The sequence below is a fragment of the Vitis riparia genome, chromosome 19, assembly GCF_004353265.1.
Source record: "Vitis riparia cultivar Riparia Gloire de Montpellier isolate 1030 chromosome 19, EGFV_Vit.rip_1.0, whole genome shotgun sequence".
Taxonomy (NCBI): domain Eukaryota; kingdom Viridiplantae; phylum Streptophyta; class Magnoliopsida; order Vitales; family Vitaceae; genus Vitis; species Vitis riparia.
The window spans coordinates 23,577,985-23,599,735 of NC_048449.1; the positions used below are offsets into that span (position 1 = coordinate 23,577,985).

At 34.9% G+C, this 21,751-nt stretch overlaps 2 protein-coding genes and 1 pseudogene across 2 annotated transcripts; all 3 read right to left on the reverse strand.

Moving 5' to 3' along the window:
• Positions 1 to 7,323, reverse strand: LOC117909402 (mitochondrial import receptor subunit TOM34). The gene is made up of 3 exons (XM_034823437.1): positions 6,973 to 7,323; positions 1,919 to 2,107; positions 1 to 1,129 (listed from the first exon to the last, which is right to left on the reverse strand). Exons 1-3 carry the CDS (start codon positions 7,162 to 7,164, stop codon positions 587 to 589), a joined length of 924 nt encoding a protein of 307 aa, XP_034679328.1. The 5' UTR covers positions 7,165 to 7,323; the 3' UTR covers positions 1 to 586.
• Positions 7,324 to 9,636: 2,313 nt separating this feature from the next.
• Positions 9,637 to 13,159, reverse strand: LOC117909260 (annotated as a pseudogene).
• Positions 13,160 to 19,462: 6,303 nt separating this feature from the next.
• Positions 19,463 to 19,994, reverse strand: LOC117909262 (acetylornithine aminotransferase, mitochondrial-like). The gene has a single exon (XM_034823218.1). The coding sequence runs from the start codon at positions 19,992 to 19,994 to the stop codon at positions 19,524 to 19,526; it is 471 nt and encodes a 156-aa protein (XP_034679109.1). The 3' UTR covers positions 19,463 to 19,523.
• Positions 19,995 to 21,751: the final 1,757 nt, after the last annotated feature.

Here is a 21,751-nt window from a genome sequence, read left to right on the forward strand (position 1 = left end):
TCCAATGAATCATCAATGATTGTGGGAATTAGTCCTTTGATATACAAATTCCTAATGAGTGATAAAAAATGAAATAAATTAATAAATAAATACAAGTTCATCGTCCCTTTGATACAAAGAAACCCAGGGATCTTTGAACATCTATTATAGTTCAGACTAGCCATAAGATCCCAAGTTTGTATGCTTCTTCCACCACACTTCCAAGCAAAAGCACCATGGAATTCTATTCCATATCATTTACAGGGTGTAATTCTATCTTCAAAACATACCGAATACCGGCTTTTGAAACAATGCTTTCAGGTTTTCTCCTCTCTCGGTTTTTGTGGAATGGTTGAGGTATGGCGGCACAATAGGAGAACTAACCAGATACTTGCCAAATTTTCTCCTTCAAACACCAGGCGATGCAATCTATTTACCATTGTCCCACTCACTGTTGTGGCAGAGATGATCTCTCAATGTCTTGGAGGTTTAAAGTGACGGCTTCTGGCACCTGAGGAAGGGAAACCATTATAACTTTCTGCATTGCTGAGGGCTTTTCTATCTACTGTCCTACATTGGTATTACTGTATTATGTGTATTTCTTTTTTTACTTCACAGGTCGGACACCAACTGTTCTTAAGCGGAAGCGATACTGGGGCTGAGACTCTTCGTCATCATCTTCATCATCATCATCATCTTCGCTAGAATCGTCTTCAACTCTGTCCCACCGTGAGTAATCCAGATTTGAGTGTCCTTTTGGTTTTGGGATTGCTTGCCATCCTTTGGAATCCTGTACAGATGAATCTTTCTTGCTCAATGTTTGAGGGGCAGAAACTCTGACATTGGTAGTAGTTGCTTCAGGCTCAGCTTTCTGATCTATTCTGACAACAGCATCTGTTCGATCTTTTTTGTCTTCTTCCAAATTTTTATCAACCTGTTCCTTTGCCTCATCTCTTTTCAGTTCTGTTTCATCTTCATCTTTATCTTCTTCATCTTCTTCTTCTTCTTCTTCTCCTTCTTGCTCCTCTTCAGATTCAGGTAATGAAGTATCATCTTGTTCTTTTGCCTCATCCCTTTCTGGTTCTGCTTCATCTTCATCTTCTTCCTCTTCTTCTAGCTCTGCTTCAGATTCAGGTATTGGAGCAAGTGACTTTCCTTAAGCAAAAAAACCAATCTCTTACTGATGGTTCATTGATAAACATTTAGAAAATGTCACAATTATGTCAAGATCAACTATAGATCATACTTTCCTGGTACCCATCTTTCAAAATGACCAAAAATAATGATTTCTATAGAGACCTTGACTTCATTTGGGGAAGTGCTAAATGGGGCCAAAGTGTCCATTTCTCATTTTCCCTATGAGGAGTACATTCCAGCAGAGAAACAGTCAACTACAGCAACCTCTTTACTTTTCCTGAAATTACTAAAGAGCCCCTCAACTTTGTAAAACCTAGAGATTTAGCAGTCATATATAATTGTTGAAGAAATAAGACCTCAAACCACCATGTAACATGCCACACCTTGGAGATCTCAATCCTTTATAAAAAGCTAGTCATCATCAAATATCTATAACAATGAAAATTATCATATTCATTTGAATAGTCACGACAATATAGACAAGTAAAGGAGGCCAAAAAAGGAAGAACATGACATAAGAATCAACCTAATACAAGAAATGACAATGTTCATATTCAATGGGTTAGCATCAGAGAATCACAATCATTTTGTTAAGAAGGTACATCATTATACTAGAATCATCCTAGAACAGCATGTAATAAAAATCTCTTCAGTGAAATTCACTAGACTAGTCACAGGGCCATGTATTATATCTCTCCCAATAGTTCTCTCCATCTTGATTTTAGATCCTAGGTTATCAATAAGAAAAATATGTAATAGAATTAGAAAAATATCTAGGCAGAAAGAACAAGGCAGGGACTACCAATTGCGTCTTCAGACGGGCTTCAAGGTTCCGATACACTTCTGATGATGGATTCAACTCCATGAGCCTCTTGACGTCAAAGAGTGCTGAGTGGTACTCCTTGAGAGTCACTAGGGTCTGAGCCCGCAGCATCAAAGCTCCAGTGTGCTTGTGATCAAGCTCAAGCACCGAGGTGCATTCTTTTGCTGCCTAACATGATGGGTCAAAAATGTCAATTAAGGTTAACAATAATTTCCTAAAAAGAAATAAGTAGAAAGGTTTTTTGGGATGAAAAATAGCATTTCTTTATGAACATTGGTATCAACCCAAGGTGGAAAATTTTGACAGTGAAAAGACAAAGATATAGCAAACTCTGCTGACCAAGCATGGAGCTATTTTTAAGATAGATATGATGCCAGTACTAAAAATTGCATGCTTCCCAACATGCTGATCTAAAGCACTAATATGAAAGAAGAAATGCAAGAGAGACTCTTATTTGGGTGTTTTTGGTTCACCATCTGAGATGGAAATGAAATACATGTTCCTTTTGCTGGTTTAAGTGAAAGTGACACAAAAAGGAAAAAAAAAAAGGTAATAACTGGAACTTGTTTCCCAAAATGATCCATATTCCTAACAATTAAAAAGGGTTTTTCCTTGCGATCCACCATTCAAAATAACCAGCTCAACCAACTTTATATGGCTCTTGAATGACCGCAGAATATGCACACTCTTCAATTTCATGATATTTTACATAGCAAACCTTAACATTCATACCAATGGATGCTTGCAGCATATATATATTATAAAATCCATTTAAGAAATTTGAGTTTATAACCAGCTTGGATATTTCTCAAGCTAGTTTGCCTCAGGGTAAAACATGATTTCGTCAAATAGAAAATGAAAGTCCTACAAGCTTCCAAATAGGGAAAGTGGAGTTAAGGTTCTAAATAAAAGAAATTCCTGCAACCAATGTGGATTTTAATCACCACTTTCCATCTCAGGAAATTCAACTTTTAACTTAAATAATCAGGAAAGAAAGAACTAGTTCAATCTAGGTAAGCAGACCTTTGACGATGTTGTCTTTGTGATAAACCAACCATTTGCTTTATATAAAAATATAACAAAATATTCAGAGAGAAAACATAATCGCAAGACATGAAGCAAAGGAATGGCATCCATGTGGCACATACTTTTTAAGTGACCAGGACTAAGGTTTGTTTGTGATCAACCTCAAGTCTCAGTTAGTTCCTCTTTTAATACTTTGTAGGATTGGCTCAACATGGAAGCAATGCAAAATTAATAAATAACAGGCAAACAAAAAAAATATTATTCTATCTTTTTCCTTGATGTAGCTAAGGTTTACTAGCAAACAAAGTTCTTCACTCATGACATGTAAAACCACAGAGAAAAAGAAGATTGAAAAAAATAATATAGCTATCCTTTGTCTCTTAGAAAAGGGTCCACAGTTTGACATTTTAAATGTAAAGTCTAAACCTCAGGAAATGGAGGTGTTGGGACTATCGAGACACTCATCTAAAAAATAGGAAAAGTTGTCCAATGAGACTCCTCTTTGTTGGAAGGTAAAACAATTTATCATATATGAGTATATCAATATTTTAAAAGGCTAAAGGCGGTCTTGAGGCGTTTTGCCTTAAATGAGACGAGGCAGAAGCCTCGAGGTAGAATGAGGCGTAAGCCTCAACTTAAACAAATAAATAATAAAAAAAATACTCATAAAGTCACAAGAAAATAGAATAATAAAAAAGACAAACTTCACAATGACAAAATTAATTATTTTCATTTATAATAGATAGTAATTTGGTTTCTTTTTCTCTCATGATTATCAAATAGTTTTCAACATTACTATTACTATCACTTATAGGATCCTCTAAGGAATATAATCATATCTAATTGCTATATTATATTGTTGGTGTTAATATCCATCCATCCTTCTTATTCTTTGTCCACCAATTGTAGTGATATCTTTTTTTATTTATCTATCAATAATTGGATTTTATATGAGATTAACCACAAAGATAGTCACTAATTCCCTTATTCTTCTCAATCTCTCCTTTTCCCTTTCATTCAATGTTGTCAAAAGCAAAAGGCGATGTCAAGGCGATAAGACTCCTTTTAGCCTAAGGCAAAAGGCTAAAAACATGGCGATAGCTTGACTATAGTAAGGTGATAAAAAATATACATATATTTACCTATTCGATACTCAACCAATGTAAGTGTTGTCTTCAACAATCAACACTATTAATTTTTCATTCCTCATGGTGTCTTATGAAATTAACAAAATAATAATAATAATTATTCAAAATATTAAATATTATACTCTACATCATAAGAAACATCATATTGTTTAGAAAAATATTCATCTTGTCTAAATGCATATTTTCATTTTTTAGACATCTAAGAAGTAGAATAAAAAACAAAATAAGAGATCGAACATTCTAGATAAGCTTTGGGCATCATCATCACAATCATCATTGAAAATTAAAATTGTCATCACTTCTATCAAGACTAGATTGATAGTTTTTTTATCTTATTATCTCTATGATTGATAATATAATATTTTATCTTATGCTTTGTTTAATCCAATTTTAGATTGAATGAAATTATAATTTAAGTATGTTTAATCTTAATTCATGGTCAAAGGCGATTGCCTCTATGCCTTGTGCCTTATCCCAAGGCGATTACCTAATTGTTGCCTCTTTGAAGCCACCTTGCCTGGGTCTTCAAGAGGCGACTTTTATTTGCCCTGCCTAGCCTAATGGCCTAGGTGAACTAGACGGTTGTTTTTGATAACATTGCTTCCATTTAAAAGATTAATTGTAATTCAACTAAGCCTTATTTTGTAAAAGGTTTAATCAAGCAGGGACCCAATACAAAGCTCATGAAATCTATATTAAAAGTCCACAAAAGCATAGATGATAAAATCCATTAAAACTCATTGAATATTGAGACTTAAGTCACTTATAAAATATATACCAAAAGCTCATAAAGGTCAAAAACTCTGGGTATTTGAGGCTTAGGCCTCAACAACCTTAAGGTTATAGCCTCAAAGCTATAAGCCTTGATAGGTTGACGCTTAAGCCTCAATTACCCTAATTAAGGCTATAGCCTCAAGGCTAATTTGTAGAACCTCGCCTTGAGGTGAGCTTCGAGGCGTAAGCCTCAATAGCCTTTTAAAACACTGGTGTATATGGAAATTTACAAACTGCAAATAGAAATAGAAAGAAAAAGATAAGAAACTCTATTGCTCAGCTCCCCTCATTAATAAAAGTCAACCTAACAAGAAGCATCAAGCCATTACATGGAACAACAAGAAGCTTGATATCCAAAAGAAAAGTATGAGATGCAAAACAACTCTTGAGACAAGGTACAAAATCAAAAGCAATAATGGTAGATTTCCTACATTCTACATCTCCAAACATCTCTTTCCCTAGCGCCTAAAATTCTTCTACTCCTTTCTTCGCAAATAGGCCATAGGATCATGGAAAGAGTGATTTTCCACATAATCTGCCTCTTCATAGTCCAAATGACCTCTGGCCAACCCTCAACCATATCTCTTGCCTACATCGGCATAACCCACAGCATAATGAACCACCATTGAAGGAAAATTTTCCAAGCTAGACGATCTTAATCATATCATGTGCTTTGTTTTATCCATTAATCAAAGGAAAATGATAAATTTCGATACATACTTCTACCCAAAAATAGTGAAACACATAATTTTCACTGACTTAAGAACAATTTATCGTGACGTTAATGCTTAAAAGATCCAACAATACTTGCACCAAATCAAAGTTAGACCCGACCAATACATGTGTAAATGCTATTAACTTTTTGAAAGGAGACAAAAAAATTGCAATCATGCTAAGGATGCTTTTAGGGGAAAAAGAACAGAAGAAGAAGATTTGTGGACTCCAGGTGGATTTTCTGATGAACACAATGATAGAGCAACTATTTTACAAAATTAAGGGTTTTTTATGCCCTGTTTGGAGAAACATTTCTGATAGGTTGTGCCCGGTATGGCACTACTGCTGAATTTCATTAATAATAAAGTAATATTTTTCTAAAAGAGGTGAAAACTAAAGGAAATGTAAAATGGAAAAATAATAATGACCCATCGATGTTTCTATCAGAACATCACCCCTGGTGAGGTTCAAATTGATCATGTGGCTCGGCAGTTAGGTGGTCAGTATTTTTTTTGGGTTATTTGATTAAAAGGGCCATTGAAAACCCAATTTTGAAAATCAAACCCTCCATCATTTTTTGACCACATTTTAACAAAAATACCCTTATTCTTTTCTTGTAAAAATAACTCTTTCTTTTTAAAACATATATGTAAATACTTGAAATAATTAACAGTATTTATGCCAAAAATGGGTTGCTCTTCAAGCAAAAACATGGAAGAGGTTAAATTTAACAAATATGAAGATTATTTCATCCCGTTTAATAAATTAATTCTATTATTTTGGAAATTAACTATTATTTTTTTGAAAAAGCCAAGTCTACCCTTTGTTTTCCTTCTACTTTCCCCTTTCTCTTCAACAACACCTGCAACTGATTGACATCCCCAATTCAACCCTTCAAGCCCTAACCCTAAATCATGGAAACAAAACTTCAATTTCCACTTTGAAGCAACCCTGAGTTATCAACTACAAATAATCAAAACTAAATTACTAAAACTTCATCCAAATGACAGTTGTTCTAACAAAAAAAAAAAAAAAAATAAAGCAAATCAAAACACCGTCCAATCAAACAGTAATAGTCCAATCATGATCAAATCACTAAACTAGCAAGATTAAAATCCAAAATAATAATAATAATAATATTAATTTTTAGAAAAAATATTAAACCATTGAATCACCCTGATACTACCATTTCTTCATACTATTTTTTTAAATGAGAAAAAAAAATTAAATAGCTAGAGCTCAGTTCAATCAAAGTGTAACGACAGAATCATAACCCAACCACTGAGGCAGCAAGATCAAATCCACCAAAACTACTCAGAAAAACAAGTTTTTCTTTTTACAATGAAAAAATAAAGCTGAGAATGATGAGACCTTGTCGAAATCATGGAGTTTGAGATAACAAGCAGCTCGATTACTGTGGAGCGCGATCTTCTGGGCCCTGGTCTTGGCCATGGCCAGCGCCTCTGTATAGAACCCTAGGGCTTCTTCGTGCAGCCCCTCTCTGTACATCTGGTGCGCCCTCTCGATCTTGTTCAACGTCGTGGCCGCCGCCACCGCCGCCATTCTGATTCCGATTCTGATTCCAATTCAAATTCAGAATGAAATCAAAACTCACAACCTCATTGAGATGATGATGAGATTATTATTGAGAAAATCAAGAAGCTCAGAATCCAACAATGAAATAGAAGAGGAGATTGAGAGACGATGTTCTTTTTACATGGGATTTTGGGAAGCTTCGAGATAGGACAAAACATTATAATTATTATTAATGTAAATTATTGATCTAGATTTTTATTTTTTGAATTTGAAAGCTGGCGCCACGTGGCAATATTTTCTTGCAAAATCAAGGGTATGTTTGCAACGTTTTCCAAACCATTTTTATTTGTTGTTTGAGGTCTATTTTAAAAATTAATTGTACTTGGAAACGATTAAAAATAAACTAATAAATATAAAAATTATTTTTAAAAACATTAAAAATCAATTAAAAAACATTTTATATTTTTTATTAGATTTTTGTTTTATAAAATATTATAGAACATTTTTCAAAATTTGTTTTTAAAAACTATTTTTCAAAACTGTTTTTGAAAACATGAGTTACCAAATAGAATCGTGGTATTTTTGAAAGCAAAAGCATTATTAATAATTTGGATTATTTTCTATAGGTTTTGTGTGCTTTTAAATATATGTTGAAAATAAATTTATTTTTAATTATTTTTTATATTTGTACAATTAATTTTTAAAATAATTCATAAAAAATAAATAAAAGAATAGAAAATAATTAAAATATTTTAAGAAAACACCATATTTTTATTTAAAATAATATGTGCACAGGTGTTTCTTTAGTTGCAAAAGGTAACTCCTAAGGGTTTCGTATGGTTAAAAAATTTTGAAAATAATAAAGATAAAAAATATGTCTTAATTCTAAAATACTAAAAAAAATAAAAATCATTAAGTATATTTTAGAAATATTTTTAATTTAAATTTGACTACTTTTTACCTTCAAATTTTCAATGAGAAAAGTGTTTTTAAGTGATTGCATTGTTTTCTCTGCATACCTTTCTCCATCTTCATCTCTCAATCTTGAAGAATGACTTGATTTTGGGTATCCTTTTCTCTTAAACTTTGTTAATTATTATCAATCTCTTGCTTGAAGGCATATAATTTTGGTTATTAAATCAACTCAATCTTTTGTCCTATGGTCTTAGGTTTGAATTTTGTCACTAATCATACCCTGAATATACTTGATGTTGATTGTTGCGGGGCCTTCGGTACCTCGAGGTTCGGATCCTCATAGAAAGTCCTAAGGATTTGATAATGGGAGGTTTTCTCAATTATCAAAAAAATAAAAACAGGAAAGAAAATATAAATCCAATCTTTAACTTGTGCAATGCAATAATTTAAGGGATACTGAAAGAAAATGTGTTGGATGAATTTTCGTGGAAGTCAACACAAATATATGATCATATTGATCTTGAGATTTGATCATATGGAGTTTTGTTCGATCTTAAACCGACATAAAATTGTATCTGATTAAATGTCAAAATCTATTTATAGCAAAAAAAAAAAAAAAAAAAAACTATAAGAAAAATGCACTTGGGAAAAAATCTAAACTGTTAATTGGAATAAAAATCCAAAAGAGCACTTTTATTAACTTTAAATTTATTTATTTTTACTCTACTTTTCTTTTATTTTTATTTTAATTCTTTTATATTTTCTTTTTGTCAACCGAAGGTAATCTTCCTTTGCAAAGCTTAAAAGCAAATTGAAGGTCAAGTGCATTAGAGATAGAAGCAAATGTGTGGTGGAGAAGATGATATGCACTATTTGACACTTTTGGGAATTGGAGAAGATTTCCATGTCTTCCTCCAAGCTTCTGCATTTTGGTTTTCGAATTCTTTGGAGATTAAGGGATTGTTTCTTGGAGAAGGAGATCAATGGAAATAAGGTCTGGGAGCTGGTATCCCACAATGGTATCCTCTGCATCTCTCTTTCCATTCTTCAACTTCATGAGCTGTGTGTATCAGGGAAATATGTGAAATCATTCACCATCTTCAACTGCTGCATCAACTGCAGAAGGAAATGTAGAAGGAAGAAGTTGATTTTGCATTAAAGAAACACATCCCAACAGCTTGACAGATAATGCTTATGAAAAATAAAACAAAGAGACATGATGAAGTGAAAAGAGGATTATCCCAATGAATGAAGCAAAGGCATTCTCTTGATTTCCAGTTGATGCTTTGTTTTCCCTGTTTTAGCTCCTTAAACTCTTTCTTTCAGCTGCACTCTAAAATCCTCTCAATTTTCACCTTCTTTCCCCCACTGCTCCCTAGGACTTACAGTAGGCAACCTCCCAAGATTTGATTTTGGGCATCAATTTCATAGCTCAAAGATTTAAAATTCCAATTTATTTTCTTTTTCTTTACATTAATTTTCTCAACAAATAAGCAGTTTATCATCTTCCACGTTTATGAAATCAACCAAAATCTCAGATAGAGCACCTACAAAACCACAAAAAAAGGAAGGGAAAAAGGGAAATAGGGAAAAACTGCCAATTCAAGCTTCCTTTCAATACAAAAGCGTTGAATCCATATTTATCATCATCTTCAAGTTTTATGGCATAAGCTGACAAGAGACTAATGGAAGTAAAACAGAAGCTCTGACAAGATAATCAAAGCTTAGAGCTCAAGTTTGTAGACATGGAAGCTCATGTGCAGTACTGGAAAAGATGAAAATGCCCGGTGAAGATCCAGCAATGGTTTGAATGGTGAATGATGAGGATGATGTGCACTATTCGAGGCTTGTGGGGATTGGAGAAGATTGCCATGTCTTCCTTTGAGCTTCTGCATTTTGGTTTTTGAATTTTGTGGAGATTAAGGGATTGTTTCCTGGAGAAGGAGGTGAGAGAAAAATAATTGATGATGTTGCCAAACAATCTTTACAAATAACATCTATTTTTGCATTTTTCTATAAGAATTTTACCTGGCGGTTGTGCGTAATCTAATGGCTCCACGACTCCCAAGTGCCAAACTATCTAACGAAGTATGTTGAGTGAGAAACCATAGAGAAACTAAATATAATTAAACTACATGAAAAGTTATAATAATATTTCAAATAGAAAATAAAATAAGATCTTGAGAGGCGGGCTCAAACAATCACAATGCAAATTTTGACTTTGGCCATATTTATAATATGAAAAATTTTAAATACATTTATACATAAAAAAGGAAGGAAAAAAAGAATTACCTTTAATCAGATGAATACCATGGGAGCTGATTTATGAGTTGAAAATATGGAGTGAGGTTGTACATAATGGTTTGATCCTCCCACTCCAAACCATCCCACCATTCTTGCTTTCCCCAGATTTCCTCTACTTTCTTGCTCACTCCAGTATTGGAATCAAATGGCAGCTTCCTCAAACTTGGACATGCATCCACATGGATGTATCTTAGAGATGGAAAAGATAGGGCACGTCCATGTATACTTCTTAGCTTTGGTAGCATTACTAAAGTGAGAGATGTGAGTCTCGAGAATACACCCAAATGATCTACTTCAATTTCTAAAACTTCACTCCTTTCATCATCTATCACTTTTTCCATTGATTCACATGATACAACACTTAGAAATTGAAGGCTTGGAGCACAAATAAGCCATGTCAAATTCAACAATTTACCACATCCATCTATTCTGACATCACAAAGGTTGTTCAAGCATTGGTGCCTTGGGAATTTTGAGTAGACCACCACTTCCTTTTCAAAATTGATTTTCACATCTTGCAATTCAAAACAATTTATAATACGGAGTGTCTCTATATAAAGGGATAGTTGGACCAGTTTCACATGCTCACAAGCTAATCGTAGCCATCTTGTGGATCTTTGCAACTTGTGGGAGTTAAATAATGTTTGGATGGATGATACACTTGTAAGCTGGATGGATATATCATCAATGTGTTCCAACTGCTCTAACTCTTCTAATAACCTTCTTTCATCATCTCCCGCAAACATTCGCTCATCCCAACTATACATGCTGAACAATTGCAAAGAGGAAAGACTCGATACCATTTGAGATGGAAGTGACTCGAGCATAAACATATCATTCAATATCAAGCACCTTAATCTTTTCAAATTCTTGAGCTCCACAGGTAAGTATTCTATAGTGGTCCCCGACAAATTAAGATATTGCAAGGTAACTAAGTTTCCAATCTCCACAGGTAACTCTCCAAGTTCAAAATTGTTTGACAATTCCAAAACTCTTATAACAGGCATGTTTGTAAAGAATCTATTTGGAAATGACCGAATAAACTTACAAGATGCCAAAAAGGTCTCCATATTAGGGAAATATGGTGGTTCCCTAAGTTCTTCAATGTCAGTATCCACAATGATATCCTCTGCGTCTCTTTCCATTTTTCAACTTCCTGAGCTCTAATCGATTCAACTCCATTTTTTACCACAAATTTGTTCTTCTTCCCGTTTTCGCGAGCCAACCACAAAGCCATATCACGAATAACATCATGCATCTTCGAATATTTGTCTTTTTTATCTAATTGAGATCTGCCATTCTCTAATAGACATGCAAGCTGTAAACTTTTAATAACTTCTTCTCCTTGATTTCTTGCTTCTTGTATGTTGTCATATTCATCCAGAAAACCCTCCCCGATCCAAAGTTGTATAAGTTTTCGATGAGAGATTTCATAATCCTCCGGAAATAAAGAGCAATATAGGAAACACGATTTTTTGGCTTCATCGGGTAGGCTATCATAACTGATTGCTAATACTCGAAACAAATCCTCCTCCGTACCTGGAAACTTTGCTGGAGAATTCTTCAACATTTCTATTTTTTTCTCCCATTCCTCGGGTGCTTTTGCTCCCGCCATTGCTCGCCCTGTGGTGATGAGGGCAAGTGGTAAGCCGTCACACTCTTTGGCAACCATCTCCGCCAGCTTTGGTATATCTGGATGAGAACTTATGGTGTCTGCTCCTACCTTGGTCTGAAACAGAGCAAAAGCTTCCTCCCATGGGAGGCAATTCACTTCAATGCTCTTGGTAGATTCCATCTTTTGGCACACTTGTTTAGATCGCGTTGTAAATACCATCTTCAACTTATCTTGATGATTCAGAGGAGGAATACCAACTTTGGATAGATCCAGCCGCTCCCATATGTCATCTAACAAAAGCACAAATTTCTTTGTCTTCAGGACATTGAATATTTCTTCTGCCCTTTCATCCTCACTCCTATCTTCCCATTTATCTTTCCCAATCTCCAATTTATTGAAAAGAACTTGCTGAACCTTTTCCACATTGGCTGGTCTGGACACAGTCACCCAAATCACTGCATCAAATTCAACCCTGGTTTTGAGGAGCTCATTGTTGATCCTGGCCAAGAGGGTGGTTTTGCCCACACCCCCCATTCCATATAATCCGATACTGCTTACCTGCTCTCCATCATCTTGGAGCCATTTCCAGACCTTCCCAAACAACAAATCTTGGCCCGCAGTCTTGTCCAGAGGCCTCTCGATCACGGGAGGACTAGGGAAAGGTTCAGCAACTACACTGAAATTTGAGCCCTCCGTCTTCTTTACCGTCACAGCATCCATCTTTTCAAGTACCATCTTGCCAAGCTTGTAGCTAGCGCCACAGTTTTTAGGACAACAGGTTCCGAGACATTTCTTCTGGATTTCTTCATCACCTTTGGCCAATATTTCCTTCACTTGTTCTTCCATGGCTTCTACATTGCGGAGCCAGCCATCGACTACATGAGTACGCTTCTTCTGAAGTTTCTCTTCACGTTCCACCCTTTCCTTCACATCTTTGTATAGGTTCTTCAGTTCCTCCATTGCAGTTCTCAAAGAGTTGAGATTTTGTGGGAGATGACGGATGTAAACAGCACGCTTGGCAGTGCAATCCCACAAGCGAGTAGCGACATCCAGGATTGGGCTCACACAATCCATGGAGAAAACAAGGACTGGGATTCAAAGCCAAGAAGAACTTAATCAGAATAGGAAAACAGGTGCTGGATTGAAGTTGGGGAGGAAAAGAGAAGAATTCTGGATTTATGTTTGTTGTATACAAAACCAGCAAAGTTGAAGATGAGTAAGGAGTAAAAGCCTCAGCAATCAATGTCAATGGGTGAGATTGTGGTTGGAGGATTGAATGGTTTAAAAAATTAATGTACTGGCTACATAAGGGTCCACCACTACATAATACCAATAAAAAAATGTCATTCTCTTCCACGTACAGACTGTGTAAAGATGAATAAAAGACTCCACCACTGGTGATGCATAGACTGAATACATAATGCCAATAAATCATCGTCTTCTATGTGCAGGCTGTCAAGCACTATCAAGATTAATAAAAGACTCCACCATTTGTGATACATAGAGAATGGTATAAAAAATTAATAAACTGAATACATAATGTCATTGTCTTCCATGTACAGACTGTCAAGCTCTGTAACAATTAATATAAGACAGTATGCATGTTAGAGTACTTATTTATTTAGAAGTTTTATTTAGTTACTATTTTTCTAGAGTATGGGTAAGGTGGTTGTATTTTTTTCCTCTTATTATATTTATTTAAATTTTAATGTTATTTTTTTTTTTAAATTGTTCATAATAGGAAATCCTAATTTTTTTTTTCTCTTTAAATCTTTTGGATTTCACATGGTATCATGACAAAATTGATTTTTTAATAAGACTTTTGATTTATAATTTCATAGAAAAGAGTTTAATTAATCTCATACACTTGCAAACAAAGTTTATTCATATTCGTTTGATCGTGAAATTCTCTTTTGTCGTATTTAATCATGGGATATCATAATGGATGATCGCATCATTTTTTTTTCTTATTTGATCTATAATTGAAATAGCTTTTCTAGTTATATTTTCAACTACTCTGCCCATTTCATAAAATATTCTTCCTGCTTTAACTACGACTATCCACTATTTAGGAGATCCTTTCCTCGAACTCATACATCTTTCCATAGGTTGGATGGTGATTGTTGACTGATATATTATGATAAAATTCATTCATTCATTCATTCATTTTCTTTTAATTTCTATGAGGGGATGAAATATATTTAAACTCAAACTTATGTTTCATATATTATGCTTAATTTTTTTTCCTTTTTCTTTATTTCTCATCTTTTCATTTTTTTTCATGTCTTTCAAGATCCCAAAAGCAACTGTGTATTAATCGTAAATCAGTGGATATATAGTAATATAATGGTTATAATATATTTACATTAATTATGAGAAACTTCAATGATGTTTGTTTTTTTATTGAACAGGAAAAGTTAAAATATTTTATTTTTTTATTTAATTAAAAGTAATTTGCTGATATCAATTAATATAATTAAAATGAACTTGTTATTCATAGGTCCAATCTAATTATATTGGACGATATCAATAGATTACTATTAACGAAAAAACCAAATACTTTGACTTTTTTTATTCAATCAAAAAACAAATATCACTTTCTAAATTATATTTGGTTTAGAAAGGTATTAAGAAAAGAAAAAGTATTAAGAAAAATAATTTCTTCATGAATGGTTGTAAACTGAAAAAAAAAATCAAATATAATTAAAATTAATAAGAAATTTATATATTTTAAAATTATTTAATTTTATATAAAAAATTTAAAATAACATATAAAAAATAATTTATTGACTTTAAATTTATTTTTTATTTTCCTTCACTTTTTCTTTTCCTCTATTTTTTCGACCTCTTTATTTATTTATTTGATATTTTCTCTCAATTTTTTCCAAAATAAAAAATAGTCATAATTTTTTGTTATCCCAAATTTGGTCAATTATGATCCAATACTGTGAAACCAAAATTTGCATATGGTGGGAGGATGACATATAAGCTTCACTAGTTACTTCATCCACATATAAAAATTATTAAAAAAATTAATTGAATATAACTTATCAATTTTTGTGGAAATGAATAGCTAAACCGACGATCCAACAAGGGTTTTAGAAGGATATGGAAATTTCTAATAAACATCCTTCATTTTTCATAATATTACGAGCATGCCACTAAAATTGTCAAGAAGTAAATTCAACATTAAATTCAAAAAAAAAAAAAAAGAAGGTCAATCAATATTGGAACTACAAGACCCAATGTTGATGGGATAAATACAAACAATACACAACCAGGTTTTATCCCCTCTTATGAGAACCTAATAAGAATCAATCCAATAGAGAAGTAAGAATTCACTCAATCAACAAGCATATGAACACCAATAATTTTAGCATGGAAAACCTTCTCCAATATGAGAAGTAAAAACCACGGGACCCTTAGGCCACTTAAAAACTCCACTAATATAATTAATGGGTTACACAATTCTCTCTAGATAAAACTAGAGGCATACATCAACCATATCTTAAGACAAATTGATCTTGACAATTTCAACAACTTTGCATAAAAACAATGGAGAGATCTCACTAAACACACCACTGTTCTCGAACTGAAAGATAACTTTTTCGAACTCCAAATCCAATCTCCACCATTAGAATGAAGATCAATGAGTCACGAATGTGTTCTCCAAAAATCGGCTCAATCGAACTACATATTAACCTTGATTGGAGTTCATGATCAAAACTGTTCGGATAGAAAACGCATCAAAATGGAGGCTCTGTTCTCGGACTGAAAGACGACTGGCCGAATCTCCAAATCCAATCTTCACCGTTCAGAATGAAAATCAATGAGTCATGAACCTCTCCTCCAAATTTCAAGTCGATCGGCCCACAGACAAAGTGGGATCGGACCTTTGATGAAATCTTGGCAGTGAAGAAAAAGCCTGAATTTTTCTCTCTAACTTAAAAAATGGTGGTTCTCTCTTTCTCTCTCTTTTCTCCTACCTCTGGTGGCTGCAAAAAATTAGAAGACGAAGAAGAAGAGGGATTCTTTTTCTAGCCCTTTTATATAAAGGCCTAAGAGGCCTTAAATTTTGGGCTCTTAATTTGAGCCTTCCACATGAGGAAAAAAACCCAGCAAATCTCCCCCTTTCTGATTATGTGGAGGGACTCGCCATCCTGGCGATTGAACAACAAACTTCAAGCTTCTCCTTTGGTAAGGACTTCGTTAACATATCTGAGCCATTGTGATCGGTATGTATCTTCTTAAGTTCAAACAAGTTGTCATTGAGAGCATCTCTCATCCAATGATACCTCACATCAATGTGCTTCGATCTTGCATGAAAAGTAGAATTCTTACTAAGGTGAATGGCGCTCTGGTTATCACAGTATACGACATAACGCTGTTGCTTAAACTCGAGCTCATGTATGAAACGCTTCATCCACAACAACTCTTTACATGCTTCTACTGCTGCAATGTACTCTGCCTCTCTTGTAGAAAGTGCAACACATTTCTGTAGTCTTGATTGCCAAGATATAGCACCTCCTGAGAATGTCATCAAATAGCCTGAAGTAGACCTTCTATTATCTACATCCATTGCCATATGTGAATTAGTGTAGCCAACAAGTACTAGTTTCCCACTTCCAAAAGTGAGTTTCAACTTGGAAGTGCCTCGCAAATATCTCATAATCCACTTGACTGCCTCCCACTGTAGTCTTCCTGGATTAGATAGAAAGCGGCTAACAACACCAACTGCATAAGCTATGTCTGGTCTAGTACATACCATGACATACATCAAACTTCCTATTGCTGAGGCATACAGAACTCTTCTCATGTCTTCCTTCTCTTTATATGTAGAAGGGTTATGTCTGTTGCTTAGCTTAAAGTGACTAGCTAGAGGAGAACTAACCACTTTAGCTTTGCTCATGTTAAATCTTCCAAGCACTTTTTCAATATATTGCTCCTGTGACATATACAGCTTCTTGGATGCTCTATCTCGCTCAATTCTAATACCAAGAATTTTCTTTACTGGCCCCAAATCCTTCATGGAAAAGGATTTGCTTAACTGCTTCTTCAGCTTATCAATTCTTAAAACATTTCTGCCAACAATCAAGATATCATCAACATAGAGCAACAATATAACAAAATCATCATCAGAGAATTTCTGCACAAATACACAATGGTCAGAAGTAGTTTTTCTGTAGGCTTGCTTTCCTATAACTGATTCAAACTTCTTATACCACTGCTTTGGTGCCTGCTTTAAGCCATAAATACTTTTCTTTAATTTACACACATAATCCTCTTTTTCTTTTATTATGAAACCCTCTGGCTGTTCCATATAAATTTCTTTGTCTAAATCACCATGGAGAAATGCATTCTTAACATCCATCTGCTCAATCTCCAAATCAAGACTAGCTGCCAAGCCCAAAACTACACGAATAGACAACATCTTAACAACAGGAGAAAAAATCTCATCAAGCTTACCTGTGGAGATTAAATTCATGCGGATATCTGGAATGTGTTTGACATTCTTCAAAATCAACATAGTACCATTTCTAGTCTCCAAACACACATCTCCCATACCAATGGCTTTAGCTGAGCCATCATTACCCATCCTAACACTTCCAAAGTCACTAGATGTGTAGGATGTAAAGAAATCTTTCCGAGGTGTAGCATGGATTGAGGCACCGCTATCAATCACCCAACTAGTCTCCTGGTAAGCAAAATTAACAACATCACTATCATAAACAATAAGGAAATCTGAAGTGGTAGTGGCAACTCGATCATCTTCATCATCATTGTCATTCTTCTTGTCCTTCACTTTCCCTTGTTTCATATCTCTCTTCAATTGGCAACAATACTTTCTTATATGCCCTTTCAAATGGCAATAATGACACTCAACATTGGCAAACTTGTTAGTCTTGCTTTTGCTACTGTTTCTATTCTTCAAACCTCTACTTTTACTCCTCCCCTCTTTTCAGTAACTAGGACATCTGACTGTGAAGAAGAACCCTATGACTTTCTTCTCATCTCTTCATTCAGAACACAACTCTTAACCAAATCCATATTCATAGTACCATCTGGGGCTGAGTTAGACAAGGAAGTTCTAAATGTCTCCCACAAGTCCGACAATGTACCAAGAAGCCACAACCCTTGCACTTCTTCCTCAAACTTGATATTCATTCCAGCCAACTGATTAATAATACCTTGGAATGTATTCAAGTGATCTGTCATAGGAGTTCCATCTTGATACTTCAAGCTAATCATCTTCTTGATAAAAAACAACTTATTATTACTAGTCTTTCGAGCATATAACTGTTCGAGCTTGTTCCATAAACTCTGTGCATTTTTCTCTTCACTAACATGATTGAGAACATTATCATCTATCTATTGTTTGATATAACCACAAACCTGCCGATGAAGTAAATTCCATTCTGCATCAGTTTTATTTTCTGGCTTTTCAAAAGCAAACACAGGCAAATAATAATCCTTCACAGACAATAAGTCTTCCATCTTTTCTTTCCAAACATGATAATTAGAGCCATTCAGGGTAACCATTCTACTTATATTGCTTTCCATTGTTCTACACAAGGCATAAATTATATTGAACTTGGCTTTGATACCACTTTGATGGGATAAATACAAACAATACACAACTAGGTTTTATCCCCTCTTGTGAGAACCTAATAGGAATTAATCAAGTAGAGAAGCAAAAATTCACCCAATCAACAAGCATATGAACACTAATAATTTTAGCGTGGAAAACCTTCTCCAATATGAGAAGTAAAAACCACGGGACCCTTAAGCCACTTAAAAACTCCACTAATATAATTAATGGGTTATACAATTCTCTCTAGATAAAACTAGAGGCATACATAACCATATCTCAAGACAAATTGATCTTGGCAATTTCAACAACTTTGCATAAAAACAATGGAGAGATCTCACCAAACATACCACTATTCTTGGACTGAAAGATAAATTTTTCGAACTCCAAATCCAATCTTCACCATTCAGAATGAAGATCAATGAGTTACAAATGTGTTCTCTAAAAATCGACTCAATCAAACCACATATTAAACTTGATCGGAGTTCATGATCAAAACTGTCCGGATAGAAAACGCATCAAAATGGAGGCTCTGTTCTTGGACTGAAAGACGACTGTCTGGATCTCCAAATCCGATCTCCACCGTTCAGAATGAAGATCAATGAGTCACGAACCTCTCCTCCAAATTTCAGGTCGATCGGCCCATAGATGAAGCAGGATCGGGCCTTTGATGAAATATGGGCAGTGAAGAAAAAAACTGAATTTTTCTCTCTAACTTCAAAAATGGTGGTTCTCTCTTTCTCTCTCTTTTCTCCTACCTCTAGTGGCTGCAAAAAATTAGAAGAAGAAGAAGAAGAGGGATTTTTTTTTTCTAGCCCTTTTATATAAAGGCCTAAGAGGCCTTAAATTTTGGGCTCTTAATTTGGGCCTTCCACATGAGGAAAAAAAACCCAACAAATGCCTGTCCCAAAATTAAGAACAACTAAGCCTAACCTTGGACTGAAGGTAGCAATGCTCTTTCTTCTACTTTGAATTGCTCCCATCAAGTGTTGGAAGAGACCCGGAAAGAACCTCAGCTGCCAACTCCAACTCCTCCTCTGTTATGATCAATGGAGGCACCAGCCTCACAACATTCCCCTTTCCAGTGGTGAGCACCAGGAAGCCGGCTTCTCGACAGGCATCCACCAGCGGCGAGGCTTGGACGTCAAGCTCAATCCCAACAATGAGCCCAAGCCCACGTACTTCTTTCACATGTGGGTTATGTCCCAACTTTTGGGTTAAAATTTGCTTCAAGTGTTGGCCCTTCTTGGCGGCGCTAGCCAAGAAGTTGGGTTCTAAGAATTTTTCAAGGACAGCAAGAGCAGCGTTGCAGACAAGGGGGCTGCCGGAAAAAGTGCTTCCATGGTCACCGAAGCTTATGGCAGAAGCAACTTGTTCGGTGACCAGAACAGCACCGATAGGTAAGCCTCCAGCAAGAGGCTTGGCAAGTGTCATTATGTCAGGGAATACACCATAAGACTCATGAGCCCAGAGGTGCCCAGTTCGGCCTAGACCACATTGAACCTATAGAACAGGATCATAACATGATCAAGATAGGAAAATTGAACAAATAATTAGAGGACAAGAAGTATGAATTGATGGGATAAACACAAACAATGCACAACCAGGTTTTATCCCCTATTGTGATAACCTAATAGGAATTAATCAAATAGAGTAACAAGAATTCACCAAATCAACAAGTATATGAACACCAACAATTTTTAGTGTGGACAACCTTCTCTAATGTGAGAAGTAAAAACCACAGGATCCTTAGGCCACTTAAAAACTCCACTAATATAATCGATGAGTTACACAATTCTCTCTAGATAAAACTAGAGGCATACATAAACCATATTTCAAGACAAATTAATCTTGGCAATTTCAACAACTTGACATAAAGACAATGGAGAAATCTCACCAAACATAGTCATTGTTCTTGGACTGAAATATAATTGTTCCGAACTCCAAATCCAATCTCTACCGTTCAGAATGAAGATCAATGAGTTTTGAACGTGCTCACCAAAAATCAACTCAATCGAACGATGATCGGAGCTCATGATAAAAAACATCCGGATAGAAAACTCACCAAAATAGAGGCTCTATTCTCGAATTGAAAGAAGACTGTTCGGAACTCCAAATCCGATCTCCACTGTTCAAATTGAAGATCAATGAGTCACGAACCTCTCCAAATTTCAAGTTGATCAGCCCTCAGACAAAGTGGGATTGGACCTTTGATGAAATTTGGACAATGAAGAAAAACTGAGTTTTTCTCTCTAACTTCAAAAATGATGGTTCTCCCCTTCTCTCTCTTTTCTCCTTCTACTTTTTTTTTTTTTTTTACCTCCGATGGCTGCAAAAAATTGGAAGAAGAAGAAGAAGAGGGATTCTTCTTCTAACCCTTTTATATAAAGGCCGAAGAGGCCTTAAATTTTAGGTTCTTAATTTGGGCTTTCCACATGAGGAAAAACTCAACATGAATTTGGTTTAAAACTGAAGGCTGTTGGAGCGACAAACAAAATGAAACAGATTATTCACACAGAATAAATCTCAAATGCAGTCTCATCACCTTTGGACACTTCTGCTTTTCAGAGACAGAATCCTCTACCGTTTTTCATTCTAGTTGGGATTCAGCAAACAATGCAGTGTGCTTTTATGTATTAATTCCCTAACTGCATAATAAATGGAAACTGGATTCTGACATCAACTTGTTTTTTATTTCAAATCATATTTGGTTTGGGAATTGGAGTTAGGAAGAAAAAAACACCTTCACCTCACTCATTTAAACATAAAAGCAATAATGGCGATTTAGGGATCCATCTATAGAATTCCTATCTTTTTTGTATCTTTTCATGCAGCAAGGATTTTAATTTTTCTGTTTTCCTTTTTAATTTCTTATGGGGTTGGGAGTGCAAACAATTCTTCCTAGTCTAGACATCATCTCAATATCTTCTGGAAAACATTATTCATTAACGAAGTAGTGAAGCAGAAAGTTTCTACCTGAAATGAGTTGAGGCCTAGCAGTTAAGCGGACATCTAAAGAAGGTAAACCAAGAGACACCAGATTGAGGCAAATACCCAATATGCGCACCAAACGTAAAAGCTATGAAATCAAATATAAGGGGATTGAAAAACGACTTTCACAGATATTATTTTCTGATATAATACAGTAGGTTTTAGGAAAATCCGACCATAAAATAAAATCCTTGCATGCA

What these genes read in the sequence shown, in the direction of transcription:
- LOC117909402 (XM_034823437.1), bottom strand. Translation starts at nt 7,164, where the DNA reads ATGGCGGCGGTGGCGGCGGCCACGACGTTGAACAAGATCGAGAGGGCG. An exon ending in AACTCCATGATTTCGACAAG is followed by an intron (nt 2,108 to 6,972) that starts GTCTCATCATTC and finishes CCATCATGTTAG; the next exon opens with GCAGCAAAAGAATGCACCTC. An exon ending in CCCGTCTGAAGACGCAATTG is followed by an intron (nt 1,130 to 1,918) that starts GTAGTCCCTGCC and finishes GCTTAAGGAAAG; the next exon opens with TCACTTGCTCCAATACCTGA.
- LOC117909262 (XM_034823218.1), bottom strand. Translation starts at nt 19,994, where the DNA reads ATGACACTTGCCAAGCCTCTTGCTGGAGGCTTACCTATCGGTGCTGTT.